General features: G+C 39.9%; 1 protein-coding gene across 5 annotated transcripts in view; it reads right to left on the bottom strand.

The window, feature by feature from the left end:
- Window positions 1-23006, bottom strand: part of MAP4K3 (mitogen-activated protein kinase kinase kinase kinase 3) — a 207365-nt gene extending 184359 nt beyond the window's left edge. For all 5 annotated transcript variants that reach the window (XR_007462406.1, XR_007462407.1, XR_007462408.1 and 2 more), the window contains exon 1: window positions 22625-23006. Coding sequence is in view for 1 of the 5 variants with exons in the window: in XM_049652249.1 (XP_049508206.1) it covers window positions 22625-22720 (96 nt within the window). In the remaining 4 variants the exon portion in view is untranslated. The remainder of the gene's footprint in view (window positions 1-22624) is intronic.
- Window positions 23007-26020: the final 3014 nt, after the last annotated feature.

The raw sequence follows: 26020 nt of genomic DNA, 5'->3' as shown, positions 1-26020 counted from the left end.
TCCAGTAACACAGTAATTTAGTTAGTAGTGATTTCCTTGCTCTATCCACTAAAGAGGGCCTAGAAGTAATAACATAGCAGTAACAATAAATATACCCAGAGCCTATATCTTGCTTTCTTATACTATTTCCAAAAAAAAGGAACCAGGGATCCTTAGAGAAATGGAATATACATGAGGAGCCTGAAACATCTTATATTACCAGAAAGTAAACAAGTATCAAAAACAAAACAATAGATACTGTCAAAGGGACACAAGAAGCAACCTGAAAGAGCTCGCAATGGCTAAACTGAAACAATCTGAACAATCTGACTACTGGATTATATCCCAAAGTATAAAATAAATCTATCAGATATAAAATAACTGAAGGGCAAAAACACAGATCTCCATACAGAGGAATTCCAGTTAATTTATATAACTACTCCCTCCCTCAAAAAGATGAGGGGCACCTGGGTGGCTCAGTCAGTTAAGCATCCAACTTCGGCTCATGATCTCATGGTTCATGAGTTCGAGCCCCACATCGAGCTCTGTGTTGACAGCTCAGAGCCTGGAGCCTGCTTTGGATTCTGTGTCTTCGTCTCTCTCTGCCCGGTTCACTCTGCCCCTCCTCCACTCTCACTCTTGCTCTTGCTCTCTCAAAAATAAAACATTGGAAAAAAAAAAAAAAAAAGATGAAGCTTAACCCTGTAAGTGTGAGGCTGAGTTTGGTGATTTCAGAGAGCACAACATGGAAAGGTAGGAAAAAATAACTTTATAATGCAGAAACCTAGAAAACATTACCACCACCAGGTGATAAAGGTTAACATCACTAGTGATAAGTCATGTTAATAGCATGGATATTTTATCCTCTCTAAAATTCGTAATCCAGTCTAACCATGAGAAAAACACCAGACAAATCTAAACTGAGAAACACACTGCAAAATACCTGATCAGCACTCCCCAAAACTGTTAAGGTCATCAAAACAAAAAAAGAGTCTGAAACTGTCAGAGACCAGAAAATTCTGCTTAAAGAGACATGAGTTAATGTAATGTGCTATCCTGCAGGGATCCTGGGACAGAAAAGGAACATTAGGGACTAGTCAAATCCAAATGAACTGTGGAGTTTGGTTAATAGTGATGTACCAGTGTTGGTTCCTTAGTTGTGACAAATATACCATGGTGAAATAAGACATTAACAAAAGGGGAAAAACTGGGGAAGGGGTACACAGAAACTCTCTAGGGGACACAAAAACTCTCTATCACTATCTTTGTGATTTTTTTTTTATAAATCTAAAATTATTCTAAAATAAAGTTTGTTTTTTAAAATCTTAACTAAAGAATTAAACAATTCAATTTTTTTTAATGTTACAAGTTTAAAAAGGTGAGTTTAAATCTTGGCTGATAAACAAAAAAGTATTTGTCTCCCAAAAGAGCTGATCATATCTGGTAAATAGTTTCTAACAATGTTGCTAAAAAAATTAGATCCCATAAGGTTAGTTTCCAGACTTTTCCGGACCACCAAGATAAGTTAAGTCATATTTTTAAAATACTTTGTCTTAAACTCTTATAAAACATAGCCTAATTAAATTTCACACTTTTTATATGATCACTTCCTATGAAAGTTGTTACAGAAATATTCTTTAAATTTTAATTCAAATATTGCATTATAACATGATAGAAACAGCTAAAGACATCTCAGCACAAACAATTTAAACCTACAGTAAAAATAGCAACTTTGCCCAGTAATTAACGGAAACCTTCAATTTTGGTTTCCGGGGAAAAAAAAGTTTGTCAAACCTCACATAACCACAGTTTACTGAAGGAAAAAAAAAAAAATCTCAACATTCCAAATCAAAACATCTTACTCCAGTGTGTTAGCAAATCAACTTGCTCCAGTTGTGTTGGCAAATCAACGTCACAGCACTAACCAGAAACAGGAGACCCCCCCCCATAAGAAAAATGTCAACACAATGACTGAAATAAAAATGACAATGACTGACATTACTGTTCAAACTGAATGACATTCAAAAAAACAACCTAACTGTGTCTGTTGGTCTGTTTCTGCAAAAGGCTTTATAGTCTCTACTTGATGCTCTTTGAAGGTTTGGGGTTTGAGTTTTTATTGAAGGGAGAAAGGGTAGTGGAGCATGGGGTGAGCAAGGAACAGAAAGAAAAAGATGAACAAGTTTTAATAATGATACTGTCCATCTGGTTTATCTCTCAGTACCTTCAATGCCTTCTCATTTCCGTCAACTTTGTCACCTACTAAGAAGGACATGGAGAGAGAGGAGTACATGGGGACAGTGAGAGATAAGTTATCTATTCCTGAGGCACTGGAAGGATAATAGAAATCCAAAAATGGATTTTAAGGATGAGCAACGTGTTGAAAGAATACTCTGATAACAAAAATAGTAGGTGATCTTTATCTCTATTTACTGCATTATTCTTACCTGTTTCAACTAAAAAAATATTCAGTAACTTATAATAGCAAACCTTTTCCTAAAGACTATAACTTCCACAAACGTCTACTTACAGGTCTTTTATGTCATATATTTCATTCATTCACTTAAATGTTATGCCTCAAAGGAAAGCTTGAAACCATGAATCTTGAATTCCTTGGATATTAAAAGTGAAGAGGAAGTTAGATGAGAGCTTTTCTTCCTTTGAAAACTAAGCACAAAAGATGTCCCTTATCTAGCCTCTGATTATTGAAGAATTCTTGTTCTCATGTGTGCTCTTTCCTTAACTGTACCTCCCTAGGGTCCCTTTAAATCTGCTAGTCTACCACTTCAGGGGGAGAGGGGAGGGGAATGGGACAACACCTTTCTAGTTAAATATATTATCTCAATTTGCCCAAAACCTAATTCCACATCTCTCTTCGCTCAACTTCTTCTAGGCCATCTATGTCCAAAACTTCCCCTATTGTTAATCTGAGTCACATCATTACCATTCACTCTTGGATTGGAACAAGATATTCTAGATAATCTGAAATATCAGATTGAGGATTCATGTCCACCCTACATCACACCCACCAATCCTCCATGGGACTAAGTGGTCCCTGCAATCAAGTAGCTCATTATCTACACTTTGTCTCAAACATCTTCAGTGGTTCCCTTATTTCTATCATATTTCATTTGTGAGATAGTTTCTCAAGACATATTTTGGTCTCAACTACTCTCTAGAGCAGAACATAGTAACTGACTACAAAGCATAGGTTCTGGAGTAAAGACTGCCTGAATTCAAATCCTTGTTTTACCACGTACTGGATGTATGACTCTGGGTCTGTTCTTGACCTTTCTTTTTGTGCCTCAGTCTCCACATCTATAAAATGGAAATAACAACAATGCCTACCTCATAATGCCATGAGGATTAAAATGAGAATACCTGTAAAGTGCTTACATAAAACCACACCTGGTACATAGCAAGTACTTCATGAATGCTATTTGCTATTATAATTATTGTTATCAATATCCAGTACTTCCTAGTATTCTCCAATACAGATTGAGGCATGTTTGACCCGTTTCCTGCATGACCCCTTCTTGCTTATTCCTCCCCCATCAGGTTTTTATTCTGCAATATCCATCTCCACTATAATACCATTCCACCTCATCCACCTAAATCTAAACCACACTTCATGGCCCACCTTTCACTCTATTATCTCTTCCAAAAAGTCTTTCCTATTTGGCAGTAGACTGAAGCATTGTCTCATTTCTCAGTTTTTACCAAGAATCACATAATTCAATACGTAACCACAAAATAATACATACTATTTAATGCTGTAATTAAATTACCTGGTCCTATCCCTATATCTAGTCTGCCACCTCTCTGAGAAGAGGGATCACATCCTCCACATCAGCCAAAGCCCAGCACAGATGCTCAACAAACACTCCTGATGAACACACTAAAAGGCTAAGAATAATATGGTACCAGAAGTAAGCTAACGGAATGAAACTTCTCAACAACAAACTACAGAAGATGTCACCATCCCCTCTTACCTTCTGAATCACTTGCAATTAGATTCTCTGCATTCCAACCACTCAAGAAAATGACTCTATGGACATCAAGTATATCCTCCTAACTAGATTCACTGGTCTACCAGTACTTACCTCCCCTAGTTCTCTGCTATATATGACTCCAAATTACCACTTTTTAATAATCTCAAACTACCTGTGTTTGAATACTGACAGTTAGAGGGAAGACCATGTAAAGACACTAGGAGAAGACAGCCATTTATAAGCCAAGGAGACAGTCGTCTTAAGAAACTAATCCTGCCAACACCTTAATCTCAGACTGCTAGCCTCCAGAACTATGAGAAAATAAATTTCTGCCAGTTAGGCTACCCAGTCAGTGCTACTTTGTTAGAAAGCTCTAAAACAAGAATCCAAAAACAAATTCATACAAATATAGTCAGGTGATCTTTGACTAAGGAGCAAAGGCAATTCAATGGAAAAAGGATGGTCTTTTCAACTAATGGTAATGAATCAACTGGACAGCCACATGCAAAAAAAAGACAGACAGAAAAAGAATCTAGACACAGAGCTTAACACTTGTCCCAAATTTAACTCAAATGGATCAAGACCTATACATAAAATGCAAAACTATAAAAGTTCTAGAAGATAACTGAAAATCTAAGTGACCTTGGTTTGGATTTGGAAATGAGATTTTTGATACAACACCAAAGGCATGATCAGCCAAAAAAAAAATTTTTTTTATAGGCTGGATTTTGCTACAATAAAAACTTCTGCTCTGCTCAAGACACTGTAAAGAAAATGAAAAGACAAGCCACACACTGGGAGAAAATACTGGCAAAACACATAGCTCATAAAGGACCTGTATCCAAAATACACAAAGAACTCTTAAAACTCAACAATAAAACGACCAATCCAATTTTTAAAAGGACAAAAGATCCGAACAGACATCTCATCAAATAAGGTATACAGATTGAAAATAAGCATATGAAAAGATGCTCAACATCAAAGGTCACTAGCGAACTGAAAATTAAAACAATGATGGGCGCCTGCGTGGCACAGTCAGTTAAGTGTCTGACTTGGGCTCAGGTCATGATTTCACAGTCCGTGAGTTTGAGCCCCATGTCAGGCTCTGTGCTGACTGCTCAGAGCCTGGAGCCTGCTTCAGATTCTGTGTTTCTTTCTCTCTCTCTCTCTCTCTCTCTCTCTCTCTCTCTCTCCCCTTCCCCTGCTTGTACTCTCTCTCTCTCAAAAATAAATAAAAACATTTTTTAAAAATAAAATAAAATAAAAAATAAAACAACAATGATACTACTACACACCTATTAGAATAGCCAAAATTCAAAATGCTTACAACATCAAATGCTAGCAAAGATGTACAACAACAGGATCATGATTTGCTGTTTCTGGGAATGCAAAATGGTGCAGACACTCTGGACGATAGACAGTTTCTTACAAAGCTAAACAGTCTTACCACACAACCCAGCAATTGCACACCTTGGTATTTACCCAAATGAGTTGAAAACTTACGTCCACACAAAAACCTGCACATGTGTTTATAGCAGCTTTATTCATAACTGCCAAAACTTTAAAGGAACCAAGATGTCAATCAATAGGTGAAAGGATATATAAACTGTGGTACGATCATACATTGGGATATTATTCAGTGATAAAAAAACAAATGAGATATATCAAGCCACAAAAAGACACGAAGGAAACAATGCATATTGCTAAGTGAAAGAAGGCAGTGTGAAAAATCAGCATACCTATGATTCCAATTATATGACATTCTGGAAAAGGCAAAACTATGGAGACAGTAAAAAGATCAGTGGTTGCCAGAGGTAGGAGAGGGGGTTAGGGAGAACAGAGAAGCAGACTCAGATTATTTTCTGAGCAGTGAAAATACTCTGTATGATACCTTGATGGATACATATCTAACACATTTGTCCTAATACATTTGTCCAAACCCATAGAATGTACAACACCAAGAGTGAGCCCTAATGTAAACTTAACTGAAGTTCATTAATGTAATGGCCTTTAGCTAATAATAATGGATCAGGGGCTCCTGGGTGGTTCAGTTGGCTAAGCATACGACTGCAGCTCAGGTCATGATCTCGCAGCTTGTGAGAAGTCAGGTCATGATCTCACAGCTTTTGAGTCCAAGCCCCACATCTGGCTCTCTGCTGTCAGGATGGAGCTGGCTTCAGTTCCTGTCTCCCTCTCTCTCTTTGCCCCTCCCCAGCTCATGCTCAAACAAAAAAAAGCAGCAAAAAAAATAATAATAATGGATCAATACTGTTTTGTTAATTTTAACAAATGTATCACACTAATACAAGACATTAATAGGGGTGTATAGGAACTCTGTACTCTTTGCTCAATTTTTCTGTAAACCTAAAACTAATGGGGTCCACAAAAAATACAAGTAAAATCCTGGGTACCATAAATGAAGGGAAATAGAAAACCAGAGTTGAGGCTTCCAACAACAGTGGGATAAGGATAAAAAATAGAAGGGATGCAGAAGGGGAGAAATTGGCCTCTACAAACTAGATGTTTGGGTTTTTAAATTATTTGAGGACAGGAGGGCCTGGGTGGCTCAGTCATTTAAGTGTCCGACTATGGCTCAGGTCCTGATCTAGGAGTTTGTGGAGTTCGAGTTCTGAGTCAGGCTCTGCACTGACGGGACAGCACAGAGCCTGCTTCGAATTCTGTTTCCCTCTCTCTCTGACCCTCCCCTGTCTGTGCTCTCTCAAAAATAAATAAAAATTTTTAAATAAATAAATAAAATAAAATAACTTGAGGACAGGTGAACAGATCTTGGGATTAACTCAAAACAATACATTGGGACAGAGACCTCTGGATAAAACTAGGACCTGGCAAGGACTGCAACCTCAGTAAAGTGAAAAGAAAAACAAAACAAAACAAAACAAAACAAAACAAACAAAAAACAAAAAAAAGGAATCCACAAGCATAGGAGGAGGATAACAACAGCCTGTCTCTGCTTGGGCTTTGAACAGGGAGAAAGAAAAAAGTCCCTTAAGAATTCAAAACCAAGAGCCCAGCTGCTCATTTGGGTTTGGGGTTCAAATTTGCATTATCCATAAGGTGTGAGGAATTTCAAACAGGGAAATTAACATAAATATCAGTCCCAGACCAAAGAGACTCCTGAGGTTCCTGGAAGAAGCAAAAGCAGAACTGTTTTGGAAAGACACCCCCACAATTTGAGCCACAAAAATATTCTTACAGAAAAAACTTGATGAATTCAGAATTAAAATAAAAATCTACCATGAGTGAGTCAGCAAATACAACAACAAACAGCAAGACTACAAATTCTCAAAATTTGAAAAGACAGAATGGTAACTTGAAAGAGAATGTTACATATGTAAAAATAATCAGTTAGAAAAAGGAATCAAAAATCTAAGAACAAAAACTATGTACAAAGAATACACAGACTTGAAAAGTAATAAAACAGAGCTTCTAGAAATATAACTATTATAATTTAAAAAGCAATGGAATCTGCTCTGGACTGAACTGTGCCCACACCACACATACCAAACTGTATGTTGAAGTCCTAACCCCCAAAGCGATGGTGTTGGGAAATAATTAGGTTTAGATGAGTCATGAGGTTTGGGCCCCTCATGATGAGATTAGTGTCCAGAGATACCCCCTCCGTCTCTGCCTTGTGAGCACAGTGAGAAGGTGGCCATCTAGAAGCTAGGAACAGAGCGCTCACCAGAAACCAACTGTGCTGGCACATCATGATCTTAGACTTCAAGTCTCCAGAATGGTGAGAAAATAAATTTTTTGTTGTTTAAGCCACCCAGTCTATGATATTTTGTTTTGGCAGCCTGAACTAAGACAGAATCCAACTGACCAAATCTGAAGTAGTTTGAACATCAAAATAAATGATTATGATCAATTAGAACCCAATGAATAAAGTAAAAAAATCCATTAAGTCCAAAAATGAATAGAGAAGTAAAAGCTCTTCATCACAACAGAATGTCAACTAACAAATGCAGAAGAAGTTAATGGAGTTAGAAAAGCATTCTTCTGCAGCCACATAGTAATAACTCAAGTAAGATTCACCAATGGATGTTAAAACTGATGGCTGCAAGTTAGGTAAGGAAAGAGATACTATACAGTCTTAAAATATCTCCCCACAATTTATTAATTACAAAAGAAAAAAATAACTTCATACTGAAGAAATCTGGCAGCTCCATGTTAACCATGTGATCAAAATATTAATAATGAAACAAGTCAGCATCACATGCCTCCTGATATTATTCACAGAGGACACATCATTTATATACATTTCTGCCCAAAATGGAAATCTGGCAAAATAAATGATGTATACTCCTAAAAAATGTCAGTGTCTAGAAAGGCAAAGAAAGGCTAAAAAACTATTCTAGGTTAAAAAAGAATGAAGTGTCTTGGAAACGAAAAGCGAAATATGATCCTGGACTGGTTTCTGGACTAGGAAGAAAATGATATTATGGATACCATTAGGGCCATCAGTAGAAACCTGAATACAAGGTCTGGAAATCAGATAACAACTGTATTGTACTAATATTAAAATTTTCTGATTTTGATAACTGTTTTAAGTGAATACATTTACTTTGAGAAATATCTATTAAATGTTTACAAGTAAAGGAACATGATGTCTGCAACCTACCCTCAAATGGTTCAGATAAAAAAAAAAAACAGGTATAGTGGCACTTGGGTGGCTCAGTCGGTTAAGTGTCCTACTTCGGCTCAAGTCATGATTTCGCAGTCCATGAGTTCGAGCCCCAAGCTGACAGCTCAGAGGCTGGAGCCTGCTTCAGATTCTGTGTCTCCCTCTCTGTCTGCCCCTTCCCCACTTCCACTCTGTCTCTCTCTCTCAAAAATAAATAAGGATTAAAAAAATTTTTTTTAAATAATATGTATAGATAGTAAGAGAAAATGTGAAAAAGCAAATGTGGCAGTGTTAATCACTGTTGAATATGGGGTAAGAGTATAAAAGAGTTCTTCATATTATTCTTGCTATTTTCCTATGAGTTCAAATTATTTCCACCCAAAAGAAGGATTTTTCTTTATTTGAGAGCGAGCACATGTGGGGGAAGAGGGGGGAGAGGGAAGGAAAGGGAGAGAGAGGGAGGGAGGGAATCCCAAGCAGGCTAGGTGGTGACAGTATGGAGCCCAACTCAGAGCTCCAACTCACAAACCATGAGATTATGACCTGAGCCCAAATCAAGAGTCAGCTGCTTAACCAACTGAGCTATCCAGGTACCCAAAAAAAGGATTTTTAAAAAGCAACAGATTATACACAGACACAAAGATACTATACACATGAACCATAACAGAAGACACAGAATAAAGAGCTGGAAAGATCATGACTTTATGGGACACAGTGAAATAAAAGGATACAACATACGATAGGAGCTCTAAAGGGAAACAACAGAGAGATGGGGAAGAAATAATAGTCAAAGATATACCAGCTCAGAATTTTCCAGGACTGAAGAAATATGCTACTCCTTATAGAAAAACAACAAATATTTGTATTCAAATCTACATCTAAAAAACATCAATGTGAAAACTACAGGACCAGAGTAAAAAGAAAAAAAAAAAAAAAGAAAAATCTTAAAAGTCAGAAAGAATAGATTAGCTACAAGAAACAAGAATTAAATTGACAATAAACTTTTTTTTATCATTTTATTTTTTGACAACAGACTTAACAGCAACAGGTAACCAGAAGACAACAGAATATCTTCAAAGTTCTGAGACAAAGTTCTATGCCATGCTAACTTAAGATTTAAAAGTAAGGATACAATAATGACATTTTTGAGGGAGGGAAAAAAAACTCTGAGTTCACCTTACACAGTCCCTCACTTGAAAGAGAAAGAGACAAAGAGAGAAATAAAGAGACAGACAGACAGAGAGAGAGAGAGAGAGAGAGAAAGAGAAAGAGAAAGAACCCTACCGAAGAGTGGTCACCAGGAAGAACACTGAACCCAGAACACGAGTACAATGCCAAGAAACAATGGTGAACAATGAAACTGAACACGTATAGGTAAATGTAAAAGAGAACTGTCTGTATAAAATAATGTTAATAAATACTAATCAGGAAGATGTAAAACAATGCAGAACCCAAACAAGAAACAATACAAAAAGGCAGTAATTGAATTAAGCATTCTAAAGTCCATGTACGGACCAGAAAGAGAACAGAGATATTCATTAACCTGATTATGCCTGTTGAAATTTTAAGGTAATCACCAAAAGTATAAAAATGAAATGTATAACTTTGAGCTCAATTGGGAGGGGGGGAGGAATAAAGGAAAATTCAATTAATACCATTGAAATAGTGAACTAAACAGGCTAGAAAGACAAGACTGGCTCTAATGAATTTGGAAAGTTTTATACTATAAATCAAATGAGTTCATATCCTTAAGTTGGCATTCATTTGTCTGTATCTTGGGTATCTGAAACATTATCTATCACTTTTCCCAATATGGACCCTTACTTTAGTCAAAATGGCTCTCTGCCTACTTTGACTGCACAGCAGTATTTTTATCCATATTTACTCATACGGCTTCCCCAATGTTCTCTACAAATGCAAACCCAGTATTTCTTCCAGTCCCAAGTCAAGATACGCTCTTCCAGGAAGTCTTTACCGATTAACCCCAGGTCATCTTACCCTTAAATTGAATTTCTGTAGAATTTATGACACATCGTTGCTTTTTTAATTGTTAAATTGCTGCCTTAGGAATGTTCCTTAGATGTTCCACTTAGGCATATTTTGTTTCCTCAATCTGAGCATAAGCTCCTCAAAATCTGAAAGAAATTTTTTAGGATCTCCTAAACAATCTGGCACATTGTTGTTGATTATTCACTTAAGGATGAAGCAAACTTTAAGTTATTTTTCTTTAATAAATTCAAAAAATATGAAATCTACAAAATATGCACACATAAACCCATATATAAAAATATCTCAGATTTTTAAAGACTTTGTTTTAATCTTCAGATAAGAAAGCTCAAGTGAACAGATTTTAAATAGTCATTTCCCATTTTCTTTTCACTTTTGCCAATTTTAAAAGGAGTCCACATGCTCAGAGCTAAAATGTACAAGGTCAAGTGAAAGGAAGTCAGACATTACTAATACAGTGAAGATTTTAATAAAAACTGAACATTCGATTACTGCACCACCTTGAAGAAATATTACGTTAATAGTTATCTTTTACTACAATGTTAGGAGAAAAGACTAGGGATAAAATTTAGAAGTTAAAAAAGAAAAGAAAGGTAAAACACTGACAAGACAAAGATCTAATAAATAGAGGGAAATGACATATTCATAGATGAGAAGACTCAATGCTATTAAGATCTCAAATGTCCACAAACTGAGCTGCAGATCCTACCAAATCCCAGTAAAATCCCAGTAAAATCCCAGCGGACCATCTACATGATCAAATGTCACAAAATTATGCACAAAGACACGTAAAAATGAGAGCATGCAAAAAGCAGTGAAATCCAAGGTCTAGTTAAATCACACTGTGCCAATCGAGCTCCAGGTTTTGATAATGCACTGTAGTCATATAAAGATGTCACTACTGGGAGAGGCTAGGTGTTGGGTACACAAGACCCCTTTGTACTCTTTTTGTAACTTCCTGTGAGTTCATAATTATTCCCAAACAAAATCCCAGCAGGCTTTTTTATATCATTTGAAAAGCAATTCTAAAATTCACATGGAAAAAACAAAGGACTTAAAGTAGATGCCAACAGTTTTGGAAAAAAAACAGCAACAGAACAAAGTTGGAGGACTCACTACCTGAATCCAAGACTATCCATAAAACAATAGTAAGCAAGACTGTGATGCACTGGTACAAGTACAGCCATACAGCTCAACAGAACACAACAGAAGCCAGAATATCCCCATATATTTATCGTCAAAGGTGCTAAGGCAACTCACTTGTGATTCATTTCCATGAAGTTCTAAAAAAGCTTTTACACTGACAGAAATCAGAATAGTGATTGCCATGGGAGAGGGGGATATGAGACTGGGAAGGGGCATGAGGGAATTTTCTGAGGTTAAGGAAATGTTCTTTCTTAATAAGGGTGTGGGTTATGCAGTTTTCTGTATGTTAAAACTCTTCTAAAAAATTTTTTTTAATGTTTTTTATTTTTTTGAGACAGAGAGAGACAAAGCATGAGCAGGGAAGGGGCAGAGAGAGAGGGAGACACAGAATCTGAAGCAGGCTCCAGGCTCTGAGCTGTCAGCACAGAGCCCAACGCAGGGCTCGAGCTCACAGACTGTGAGATCATGACTTGAGCTGAAGTTGGACACTTAACCGACTGAGCCACCCAGGCGCCCCTGTTAAGACTCTCCTAACTGAACACTAAGATCAAATCATTTCCCTGTAAGTAGACTAATTCTACCTTAGAAATACATAACAGCATAAAAGCTTTGTAAAATATTTGCTTATTAAAAAAACAGAAGAAAATATATCAAAATACTAAGAGTATCTCTTATCTCTTGGGAGTTAGATCATTTTAAAATTATTAACGATGTGGATGTATACATAATGTATATGCTGTAAGAATAAAACAAAATTTTTAAAATGTATGGCACAATAAAAATATCTAGTCCATATTCTACTGTTCCACTAATTCCTACCTTAGTTACCATTCAAATGTGTAGCACAGTTCAACAGGAAGACATATCTTTGCAGGTCCTCCAGTAATCCCTCAGTTAAGTGCTGGGAGAAAGGTACTGACCCTGGCCAATTTTCATTAGTCTTAAAGACACTGCCAAAGAACTGTTACACTCCACAGAAAAAGGAAAAGTCACTATTAGTGTTTCTTCAGAGAAACTACAGCAAACAACAACAACAACGACGATGACGAATCTCACAAATACCTATTTTCTAGTAAAAGATCCCTACTTCCATCCGAGCTCCTCCCTCTCACCTTTACTGTCTTTGTAACGGACATCATTCTCCCACTACTAATTGGCTCGAACAACTATTTTATGTGCTCCTCAAGCTTAAAATTTTGAAGTCCTGGGGTGCAATCAGTAGAGCATGCAACTCCAGATCTCAGGGTCATGAGTCCGAGCCCCACCATGGCATGGAGCCTCCTTAAAATTAAAAAAAAAAAGTTTTTGATGTCCTCTTTAAATCGTCTTTCTCCATCTTCATATTTCTTCACAAAGCCCCATCAAATGTTTCTTCATGATGCTTCTCATCAGTTCCTTCCTTGCCATTCTTCTCACCTTGTCTGCTCCATCACTACGTACCTCACCCCTAGCTTATTCCATATAATATTCTAGCACAATTCTGTGGATCCCTGAGAGTCCCTATCTTGAGGGTTTGAAAGGACAAAATGATTTTCATAATATGAAAATGTTATTTGCCTCCTTTTACCATGTTGACATTTGCACTAAAAAAGCAAAAGCAATGGTGATAAAACTGCTGGTGCCTTGGCACAAATCAAAGCAGTGGTCCCACAATGTACTACCAGTCACCGTATTTTTCACTGCCACGCACTCAAAAGGAAAAGCAAAACAAAACAAAACAACAACAACAAAATACCAGTTTCACTTAAGAATGCCTTTATTGAAGCATAATTATTGATTTTATTAATTCTTAACCCTTAATACAAGTCATTTTAATATTCTATTTGATGATATCCACAAAACACTTCCACTGCATACCAAAGTACAATGGTTGTCTCAAAGAACAGCATGTGTGATTTTGAGTTGCAAACTGAACTAGCCACTTTTTCTACAGAACACCATTTTTTATTTAAAAGAACTGACTAACTGGTCATTCATGCTTAAGCATTTGAAATTTTATTGAAAATGAACTAATGAATGTCACTTCAGTGAAAAAAACCAACAGTATTTATTGCAAGTGATACATTTAGTACTTTCAGAGAGAAATATGAATCTTGGAAAACTTCTATCTACCATCAGTACCTCAAAACTTTTCTGCCAATGGGGCGCCTGGGTGGCTCAGCCAGGTGAGTCTCCGACTCTTCACTTTGGCTCAAGTCACGATCTCACGGTTTGTGGGTTCAAGCCCCACATCGGGCTCTGTGCTGATGTGGAGCCTGCTTGAGATTCTCTCTCTCTGCCCCTCTCTCCCTTTTCTCAATAAATAAACTTCAAAAAAAAAAAAAGCTTTTCCATCAAGAGGAATGATGATTTTTGACCTTGTGTAATGAAATATGGAAACTTTGGTAAGATCAGGATAACTCAGTTAATAATCTCTATTTTCTAAATGACCAATGCATGATGTTAAAAAAAAAAAAAAAAAGATCCACTTAAGTCCAAGAAGAGACTTTTAACATAAGAGTAAGAAAGCTTCATTGATATGGTCTTGGATTCCACATGATAACTAACTTTTAAGAAGGTACGAACTGTCAAGTTGTGGAAAAGAATCAGAGGAAAATACCCACAATTATCTGAAAAGGCTATTAAAATATTCTCCTTTTCCAAATACATGAGAGATCAGATTTTTTTATATATGTCAACAAAACAAAATATCCCAATAGAATAAACGAAGAATTGAGAATCTGTCTTCTATTTAATATTAAAGAGACTTGGAAAATGTACAACAATGTCACTCTCCTCACTAAATTTTTGTTTGGAAATATGGTTATTTTTCATAAAAATATCACTTATGTGACATGTAATAAGTTTATTCTTTTTAATAAATTGGCATTTTTTAAAACTCGGTTATGTCTAACTGCTAAGATAGTCAATAGCAATAGATACAACAAACAAGCTTGGGGTTCTCAATAACTTTTAAAAGCATAAAGGGGTTCTGAAACTAAAAAGTTCAAGAATCACAGATTCTATTTAGCAGATATTTCCATCTTTCCTCTCTGATCCATTTTCTTCATGATTGCCAGAATAATCTTGAGCACTTTCAACATTACTCCTTGTACAGAAACCTTTACAGCTACCACTTCATACCTAAATAACCTTATCTGGCTTCCAAGAAGTTTAAAATTGGCCCTCCCTTATCTAGCAAATCTTATTTCTCCATGCTCCCAACACAAGCCTTCCAAGTTAGTTAATCCTCTCTTCTAGTCCCCAAGCCTTTACCCCTATAGTTTACATACACCTGGGAATACCAACGCCCCATTCCCTTCTCTGCCAGCCTCTTCTCTCTCCCTGCCCCCTCCCAGCTACCTAAACTTAACTCATTCTTAGGGGCCAGAGGGCAAAAAGGACAGTGCCTTTAATGTTAGGCTTAAAAAGATGCACTTTCGTCCACAGGCAATGTAGAGAAGATTTTTTGAGCAGAAGGTAGATGACCATCTCAAACTTCTAACAAAACTTCAAACAAAATAAAAGTCTTATTTAAACGTAACTAAAATTCACAGTCAAATCTAAAATTCTCCTACAGAGTTTAAGGACTAAGATAAGCAATGCATTGTCACACTAGAAATGCAAACCCACAATCTCAGGTCAAGGCAGCCTGGAACTCTGAAACGTGGCATCCATCCTCCAGGAAAAAAAAAAGACTGACAAAGCTAAAGCAGAAAATAGCATGTTTTCATCTCTTGAATCTAAGGCCTTTTGGTACTGGTAAACAAAATCCTTTCCTAAAAGCCCAGTTTAATTCTATTAAAAAACAAAATAAAACCAATACATAACAGCTCCATATACTCACTAGTCACTAAAAGTCTTTAGTTTAAAATGACAGAGTATCTTCATATGCACATAATAGGTATGACCACCACTTAACATGCAAAAGATACTCACATTAAGCCTACTGATTTAGTTTAGGCCTAATAATAATCCACAATGCGTAATTCATTCTGTACCCACTACTGCCAGAACTTTAAATGTTTTTTTCTTCAACGTTTTTTTTATTTATTCTTGGGACAGAGAGAGACAGAGCATGAACGGGGGAGGGGCAGAGAGAGAGGGAGACACAGAATCGGAAACAGGCTCCAGGCTCCGAGCCATCAGCCCAGAGCCCGACGCGGGGCTCGAACTCACGGACCGCGAGATCGTGACCTGGCTGAAGTCGGACGCTTAACCGACTGCGCCACCCAGGCGCCCCCCAGAACTTTAAATCCAGCCCAATGCTACCTTCTCTGTAAAACCTGCCGTGATTTCTCCCAACCAGAAACAATGATCTCCTTTCTCTAAACTCACATAGCATATAGTTTGTTCCCTTTGTCAGTTCATTCATTCATTCCACAAATATGTACTGAGAGTCTAATATGTGTCACACACTAGGGCACAGTAGTGAACAAAACAAAACCACCAGCTTCCTGGATTTACACTATAGTAGGAAGAGAAAGGAAATACACAACTAAATAGAAGGTGACAAACGTCATAATAAAAACGAAAATTAGGAAGAGAGCAGAGGGCGAATTTTCTATAAAGCTAACAGAACTTCAAGTTCAGGCTTCCTCACTCGCCTCTGTGAGGGCTGAGAATTACTGGGACATGCAGAACATAGACGGTGACCAGTAACAGGATGCTAACAGGGAGCATTTTATGAGACCACTTCTGAGTAAATGCCTACAGAGATCTCAAAAAAGGACCCGACTCTAAGGTTACAACATTTTGTTGGGACATCTTTTCTCATTCTAAATATTCACTTTTATACCAACTTTTTTATTTTTATTTATTTACTTAATGAGGGCCCCCCCCAAACTATATAAACTTCAGGCCCTACAAAATCTGGATGCATCCCTATTAAAGACAGAAAATTAAGAGTAGGGTGGGGTGCCTGGGTGGCTCAGTCAGTTGAGCGTGGGACTTAGGCTCAGGTCATGATGGCGCTGTCCATGAGTTTGAGCCTTGCACCGGGCTTGCTGCTACTGGGACGGACCTCGCTTCAGATCCTCTGTCCCTCTATCTCTGCCCCTCCCCTGCTCACACTCTATCAAAAATAAATAAAACATTAAAAAAAAGAGAATGGGGTGTTGTTTCCTATAAGGTGGTAAGGAACAGACACATTAAAAGGTGACATGTGAGCTGAAACCCAAGGGAAACAAAGAAGCAAACCATATAGCTATCGGGGGAGGGCAGAATTCAGGCCCAGAACAGCAAGTGCAAAAACCCTGAGGCAGGAGCATGAGAAGCAGGGTAGGTTAGGCCAGTAGCAAAAGAAATATGTAATAAATAATACTGGAAGCAATTAATGATTCGAGGCACAGAGTACAAGGCCCTTTTCTAAGCATCACTACTTTACAGCTGAGTAAACTGAGGCAGAGAAAAAAGGATTAAGTAATTGGCTAAGGGTGGTGAAACCAGGCATTCTGACTCCAGACAGAACCCAGCTCTTTTTTTTTTTTTTTTTTCAACGTTTTTTAATTTATTTTTGGGACAGAGAGAGACAGAGCATGAACAGGGGAAGGGGCAGAGAGAGAGGGAGGCACAGAATCGGAAACAGGCTCCAGGCTCTGAGCCATCAGCCCAGAGCCCGACGTGGGGCTCGAACTCACGGACCGCAAGATCGTGACCTGGCTGAAGTCGGACGCTTAACCGACTGCGCCACCCAGGCGCCCCAAGACAGAACCCAGCTCTTAAACCATTTTACTAAGCTACAGAAGTCATCTGTCCAGATTATGGTGTCTAGACAATCTCTCAGCCAGTAAGAGATTTAATATAATAGAAAAGAAGAAATCAAAAAGGTTTTGAACTCAAAACTATGATAGCTAAAAGTAGGTCCACATTCTACGTCCCTATAAATACCAAGGGCCAAATCTTGTCATTTTTGCTACTCCGCTCACAGTCCCTAACACATTTCCTTTCACAGTATTGCTATTCAATGTAGGATGGTTGTTCAGTGTACTCTCAAAAGAGAACTACCAACTATTCACTCTCAATACAAAATAATGTATTAAATGTTCTGTCACAAGTAAATATGTATACATATTAAACCTTGGAGGTAAGCACCTCCTTTAGGGAGTCAGATCCATATCAAAGTCAGATAACCTGGGTTTTGTTGTTGTTGTTTTTAAAGCTCTCAAGAAAAATGATCCCACAATCTGTCCCACTGTCACTTGCCATCTCAAGTAACTACTGATGCTGGAAAATTCTACCTTAATTTTACCTTAAATACTCAAACCACCTTTCTGAAGTTTAGGACCTCAGGTCCCCCTAGACTTTGTCCTCCATTTAAGTAAAAAATAAGCATAGCCTTAGACAATCAGGCTTTATTTTCCTTCAGCTATTCTTTTCTCCATGCTTAAGGTATTCATGTTCCTCAAAAGAAGTTAGGTTTCAGAACTGAGTTTTCCAATCTTATAAACATGGAGTATAATGAAAGAAATAGTGTTTGAGGATATTAATCAGAACACCTTGAAAGATACAGAGCTACAAATAAGCCAACACAATTCACTAAATGCTTGAACAAATGAATTTTCTGATTTCACTGCCCAATCTTCCGTTTTGCTCCTATCAGCTTTCATAGAGACTCCGTCTGTTTACCCAGACTACCATGTGAGTGCTACTTCGATGCTTAGCAACAGTGCAGCCTCTGCTTCACAGGGAATGGCTTCCAAACACACACAGATAAAATCAATATCAACATTTCCAAAGCATGTTCTCTACAGGACACTGATTCTAAGGACAAGCAATATGGATTACAGAGAAAAAGAATCCCACAGTCAAGCAAGTTTGGAGTTTGCTGGGTTAAGCAATATTTAACAGGTTTCTTTACCACATGATGTCTCAGTCTTCGGTATACTGATAGTAGTGCTTTCTCTGGAGCATCCCAGACACATTTTGGGAAATGCCTACAAAGTCCTGTCCGGAATAAAAGATGATTCCAAGGCCCCAAGCCTTAGCAAACTGCCAACACTGGGGCTTTTGACAGAAGTGGAATATAAGGAAAGGCCATCTGGAGGCAGATGTGCTCTGTAAAGAAAGAGGTCAGGTGGAGACAGTGGGCTAGAGCTCAGGAGAAAGCACGAACCGGAAACACATTTGGGAGTCATTCACAGGATCAAGCTTAAGCCATAAGACTAGATGAGACACTTCCTTACAGACACAGTAAGACTGGTCCTTCAAACATCCTTGCCTTACCCTATCTCCAGCTTTAGTATCTTCTGCTTCTCTCTAGCAATAAATGTAGAAAAACAACAAGACATGGTGTAGGAATATGACGAACTGAAAAAGCTACCTGAGAAAAAATAGTACAACGCATGTGAAAATCCTATTAATGTTGATAAACACTGATAATGTGATCTGGTAAACTACCTAATTTCTCCAAGAGAACTCTCTGAAATGACAAACCTATAGATTGTTCATTCTTTTCTTTTTTCTAAATGTAATGAACACTATAAGCCATCTCTCCAAAAGAACACCCATATATATATGTACATATATATATACACACATATATATATACACATATACATACATTAAACCTATTAATGTCAGAGGACCTCCTGAGGCCCAGTCATTGAGCTCTCTAGTTGTCAACTCCTAGGTCCCTAGGTAACTGATGCTACAAATACTTCATCTCACAGATAAAGTCCATACAGTTACAGGACATTTAAAAGTATGACTTTTTTTTTTAACTCTATTTTCACGTACTTTAAGGTAGTGCAGAGAGAATGTATACTTGTATTTTTTGGCCTAGAAAAAATGAAAACTTGTTGGGTAAAACTCAAGTCATTTATCTAACACCATAAACAGGCATATGATGGTAATAACACCTTCACAACAAAACAGCTGAGAGGCTAAATGATTTTACAAGACTGCACAACTAATAAATTCCAGGTCTTCCACATTCTACTTCAGTGCTTTTTAACTAAACCATGCCACCTTAAACAAGCATGTTATCACATTAGGATACAGTTTGAAAATAAAAATCCCTTGAAGCACCCACCTTCCAAGAATGACTATAAACAATTAAGTCTCTAACTTATTTAATCTGATTATTCCATTTTTAGCACCTAAACTGACAAATTAAGGAGCACATTATACACACTGGCTTTTGAAAACAAACCCTCTTATGTACTCCTCTCTAATCAACACAGTTTGTACAATTAAGAAAAATCTAAAACAGCCAAACAAATACAAAAAAAAATCTTTTATCTTTATATGTGGACGTGATTACAGACAAAAATACAAACAGCTTAAGCTTTGGGTGATTTAGCAAGCAGGGCGTACGATGCCAAAAACCACATGGAGTTTTCTGCTTTGGGCCCCTGGTATTGGAAAAGTCTGGCGCAGGGATCAAGCATCTATTATCTGGTGTCCACTTGGCAGACTCTACAAAAACAAAGAGGCCTGGCTGCACAGTAGGAGTTAGGGATTCCGACTACTGCTTCAAGATCCACTCTAACACAGAGTATGGCTACAACACGTATGCTGAACTAAAAGGTGTGCCCTGATTTCTCCACTGGAAAATTCAGTAAGACATTACCTGCTCATATCCTATCTTTATAGAGGCAGTACTGCTATTGTTAAGAATGCAGTCTCTAAAGGATAAGGTTCGAATTGTGCTTTGCCACTTACCCACCCTGGCAAGTTACCACAACTTCCCTGTGCCTCAGTTTCCTCAAATGCAAAATGGAGTTAATAACAGCACCGATTTCATAGGGTTGCTGTAAGCAGTAAGTAAATTAATACACGGAAAAACCTTACAGCGGTACCTAGCAAAGAATAAGCACTCCACAAATGTTAGTTCTCATTATCATTACTTTAAACAGATGACGAGTAATCAACTTATACCTGTATTGCACTTAGAAGTCCTTAGGAAATTATAGGCCTTAATTTTTTTTTCTTTTTAATCATGTGGCTTAACTACCAGCTGTTTTTTCTAAATATAGTAAATACATGGCCAATTATTCTTGAAAAGAACTTACTGTACACACTGCCACCTAAGACTTACACACTAGTAAAGTTTTAGTCACCTTTTCAATTGAATATAACTAGATTCCCCTAAATAGCTCTAATCTACTTGGATCCATTCACTTCAACTTTCATAATCACACCAATTCCAAAACACAGCCAATGGTCATTCTTACCTGGACTGTGGCAATGGCTGCCTAACTGTTCTTTCCCCTCCGATCTCCGCTGCAGTAAGGCAGATCTTTTAAAAGTACAAATCTAATTTTACTCTTCCACGGAAAACCCTACCATGGCTCCCCATTGTCCTACAGAAAAATCTGACCGCTTCATAAGACCTAAGGGGCCTGTATGATCTAGGGCCACCCTCCTTCTCTGGCTTCTCAGGCCATTCAGGCCTTTCAAATCTTCCCCCTGTTCCTTGGGGCCTCAGAGCCTTTGCAGATTATGTGCCTCTATCTGACATAATCTTCTCTCCCCATTGCCTCTGACTCCCCAGAGATCAGGTCCTCCTGTTACTGTGCTCTCATCACCCTAATCCTAATCTTCTTTTCTCCTGGGCAGCACAAAATAAAACTGCAATAAAATAATTATCTAAGTGGTTGTTTAATGGTCTTCTTGCCCCCTCCCCAAAATAGATAAACTCCCAGTAAGATTTAGGAACATGTCTATCTTTTTCTGCTACAACCCAAGTGCTTAGATGCCCAGTACCGTATAGATAACAGGTGTGCACAAAACGCCTGTATTATCTCATGAGAAAAACTGATGAGACTGGTGATGACGGAAAGCAAATCATCCACAAAAGGAGACGAATGCAGAATCCTGGCTGTCCTGTGAGTTGCCATCCGTGGGCAAAATAAAGTTAAGACAAAACTTTCCAAAGTTAAATTAAGTTTCTCTGTGCATCCTCTGATGTTATGTGAAACAGGAGTTGTACTTCAGTCAGTCACCAGTAAGAAAATACACAAATAAATCAAGACTGCTGCCACATTTGGCGCTATCCCCATCTTGGCAGTCTCTATGAGGCCAAGAGTTGAGCTGGCCACGGAAGGGTGATTTATCTCCCACATTACAAGGGGTACCTTTACAACAGGAAAGCTGGACGACTAATGGACTTTGAATTCTAACCCAGTCAAACCAATACCCTTGCTGAGTATTCGTTAAAAAAAAAAAAAAAAAAAAAAAAGAATCTGAATCTTCTATGTCACTGACAAAAACAAGTTTAATAAGGCACCACAGTCCAATTCAATTTGGAGAAAACAAAGTTGCTTTTTTTCTCCAAAACAGGAAAAAAAATTATACTAACTAGATCTGTTTTACTGACCCAAGTCAATACTTGGAAGATTAAAAGAAAACTGGTATGCGGATGCTAAGAGGCCAGAGGTTGGGGGGCTGTGGGCGGACGCTGCCCAGGCTCCAAACTACCGCCCGCCCGGTGGGCAGCAGTGCCCGACCCACGGCGGGCAGTCCCGGGTCCGTCTGATGGACACCGGTTTGACATACGCCAAACCCCCGCCGTCTGGTTCGTCGCTCTGACCCTGCCAATGCAGCAAACAGCCAGACCCTCTCCGCGCTGTAACCAGCAGAGCGGCCCGCTCGCGTCCAGCCTTAGCCGGGCACTGCGCGTCCAGGGGAGGGTTCAGGTAAGGGCTCGGAGGTCTCGGGGTGACTCGTTTGGCCCTTTGTTCGCTCCAAGGCAGCAGAGCCCCCCGGGCGCCCGCTCCTCCTCCGCCTCCCCCACTGCTCCCGGGGCACCCGCGCCTCCCGCGGAGGGACAGCGCGGACGCGGGTGCCCAGGGGGCAGCGGCGGCGCCCCCCGCCCTCCCCGCGACGGGTCCCGACCCCGCGGCCTCGGCGGCGCGCGGCCCCTCGCCTTTACCTTGTAGACGTCGCCGTAGGTGCCGCTGCCGATGCGCTGAATCAGCTCGAAGTCCTCCTGCGGGTTCCGGCGGGACAAATCGAACCCGGGGTTCATGGCGGGCCCCGGGTGCCCCCCGCCTCCCTCCCGGGCAGGGGAGGGGGGGCGCTCAGGGGGCCACACGGAGAGTGGGAGCCGCGGCCGGCCCCCTGCTCCCCCGGCGGTCACAATCGCCCGGCTCCACGCTGCGGCCGCCGCCGCTCCTCTCACGCCGCCGCCGCCGCGGACGACGACCCAGCTAACCGTCCCCGCCCCCGCAGTCCGCCGCCAGCCGAACCCGGGTCACACCCACAAGGAGAGGAGAACGCTCGCAGCCCCTCGCTCGGGGTGCAACTCCAACATGGCTTCCGCCTTCGCCGCTCCTCCCCCTCCCCTTACTCCGGCTCCTCCACCCTCCTCCCCCTTTTCCCGGCTCCGGCCCGACTGCGCAGCCGCGATCCCGGAGGGAGCGCTCGTCGGCCCCGCGCGCGTGCGGCCCCGTGCGCGCTCCTGCTCCGCGCGCCTGCCGGGCGTGGGCGGGCGGCCCGGCAGCACCAGACCCTCGTCCCGAGCAGGACTCTTGCGCTGCCGACCCGCGCCCAACTGCGGCCGAGCCTTGCGGGGAAGGTGTGCCTGTCCCAGGGGCCGCGGGGAGTGGGACGGAAAAAAAGTAGCTCCTTTTCGCTTCTGATTCCCTGAACAGCGAAGTTTGATGTCGCTGTATCACGTCCCAACCTTAAGCAGGTAGTAAAGTTTTAATTTGCAAGACAGCCAGGAGCCCCAGTTTATTTGTAGAAGCACTTGCACGCAGAAGACACAGCCGAGTACCAGAGACCTTCTGAGATTGCGGGGAAAGGGTGGCCCTGAGGAAAGCCCCTGAGAAAAGTGAACCTTGCTAGATTAGATATCCGACACTGGAGCTGGCCTGCCTGGCTGCAAAAGAGGGCAGGCCTGGAAGGCAGCCAGGAGGCGTGTGGAGTGGGTAGGGCGTGGGAAGCTCTGGGGGAAAAACACGCTGAGCGGCTGCTCACCAGCCCGAGTGGAGAGCGTGGGAAGCTGGCAGAGCCCAGAATTAAAACAGTGGTTGACCTTCTTCACCAGAGACGCCTGGATTATCAAAGACCCGGGGCGGGGACAGTGCAAGCTGTGAGCAACCTTGCGAAGGAAAGGTGGTGGAGGGTGGGGTGTGAACAAGACCCATCCTGCGCCTGAAATGTAAACACATGATTGATCCGGAAGCTCTTTAGTGTACCTACCCAAAGCCCCACCCAGAGTGAGACCCAGATGGTGAGCATCGCATCCAGTCTTGTGGACACCGGCTCCACCTGTTAATACCTGTTCAAGAAAGCGTGTGGACATGGAGAGTTAATTTTCTGTTCTCAATAAACCGTCCACTAGGCATGTCCAAAAGCTTTAACCAAGTAGGTGAGGGCCACTTTGACAATACTACTTTGCTTCAGAAATGCCTTCCTAATATCCATAGGCACCACACCTTCTAACCACTAGTGCTCCCTAATGCCTGATGACTCCTGAAAAACTAGGTCTTCTCAAACCTCTTAAGGATAAAATAAGTGTAATCAAATAATAGTCAAGCCAGTTACAGTTAACTGCCTCATTTTTCTCATTTCAATCCTTTTGCCCACAGGAAGATTGCATATTAAGTTCTCAAAGAAGTTGTTTACTCTGAGTAACTATTGAAGAGAAGGTGTTGGAAAATGACCGTCTCTTCACCCATACAAATAGTTTTGTTTTAATTAAAGCATGAGTGACATGTGCACATCACTTAAATTACTCCCACATGAGTGCTTATCATTGGATTTCTTCTAGCTAGATCTTACCTTAAGGCTCTGGTATCTTGAAAATTGAACTCCCGAATATAAATGTTACTCCATTCCTGCTTTTGCCTGTTTAAGGCACTTGCTAGGGACCCAGACTGCAGGCCTTTCTTCAGCTTGTCCACATTTGGAGAATTGTTTGGCCCCTTTAAGCCAAACATAAGAATAATTAGTCCAGGATTCAGATAAGCAGACCTAATAAACTATCCCAAATAGGAATCAGCTCTACTCGCTTTCTCTGCCTTTTTAACAGGGGCGGGGGAGCCAAATTCTCAGCAAGAGAACCTCATAATGGTTTCACTGTTTTGTTCGCTAGGATTATCATCTGTGCAGATAACTTTGCATTTGCATCACTAATAGACTTCTTTCAAAGGGAAAAGACATTTCAGTAGGACTGAAACAGTCTTTAAGGTTTTGTTTGTTCCATTTTGGCAGGGCCGAGCTAGCTAGTCCTTTTGAAAAGGGATTGATTTTCGTGTAAGGGCCTGATTTGCCATATGGGTTACAGCATAAATAAAAGGGCTTTTGCAATTAACGGCTCACAATGAATAAAATATTTTGTTCTTTGTAATATAGATACATGCGGATGCCAAATCCGATGTCTTTGTTTTTCCTATTCCAATGCTTCTCAACTTTGCTAGAAGTAACACTAATGATCACACTTTCTTTGAATCTGAGAAATAGCTTCCCTTTTCTGTGATTAAAAGCATCCTTAGAAGTCATCTAATCTTTTCAATTTAAGAACTGCTTCTACAGCATCTATCCTGTCTTTACTGCTACCTGAATACCTTCAACAAAAGGAAACTCGCTGCTTCCAAAAGCAACCCGCCTTGTTATGAGACAGTGCTAGTGAATGAGCCAAGTAACAATAATAAAAACAATAGTAATATCTAGCATTACCTAGTGCCTATGAGGTGCCAGGAACTGAGCCAAGTATTTTCCATGTATTATCTCATTTAATTCTCAACAACAACTTAATGACATAATATCATTTTTTGAGGTACAGACAGATTAAGCTGGCTCAAGGTAATAGAAAGCTGAAATTTGAACAGGGTAAGACATGAAGGCTCTCAGTCACTAATCTGTATTCTGCTTTACAGTATACTTTTTAAAACTTCTCTTGGGGCACCTGGGGGGGCTCAGTTGGTTAAGTGTCTGACTTTGGCTCGGGTCATGATCTCACGGTTTGGTTTGTAAATTTGAGTCCCGCGTTCAGCTCTCCACTGTCAGCGCAGAGCCTGCTTCAGATCCTGTCTCCCTCTCTGCCCCTCCCCCACTCCCACTCTCTCTGTCTCCCAAAAACAAATTTTAAAAAATTATCTTATGCTAAGCCCAAATCTGCCTCCCTGTCATGCATTTAGCGTCAATGATTATTAAATTCTAGTGGTACAGAATACAGAGAAGAAAAGCCACAGTGCCTGCCCTCAGGCAGTCTCACATAACTGAGAAGCACAGAAGAGGGGCAGGAATGCAGGCAGGAAGATACAGGAAGGATGCTAAAGGTAAATCCTGAAAAATGTGTTGGAGTTAGCCAAAGAAATAA

This window comes from Panthera uncia, assembly GCF_023721935.1.
Source record: "Panthera uncia isolate 11264 chromosome A3 unlocalized genomic scaffold, Puncia_PCG_1.0 HiC_scaffold_12, whole genome shotgun sequence".
NCBI classification, from domain to species: Eukaryota; Metazoa; Chordata; class Mammalia; order Carnivora; family Felidae; genus Panthera; species Panthera uncia.
This window is presented reverse-complemented; position numbering and strand designations above follow the sequence as displayed.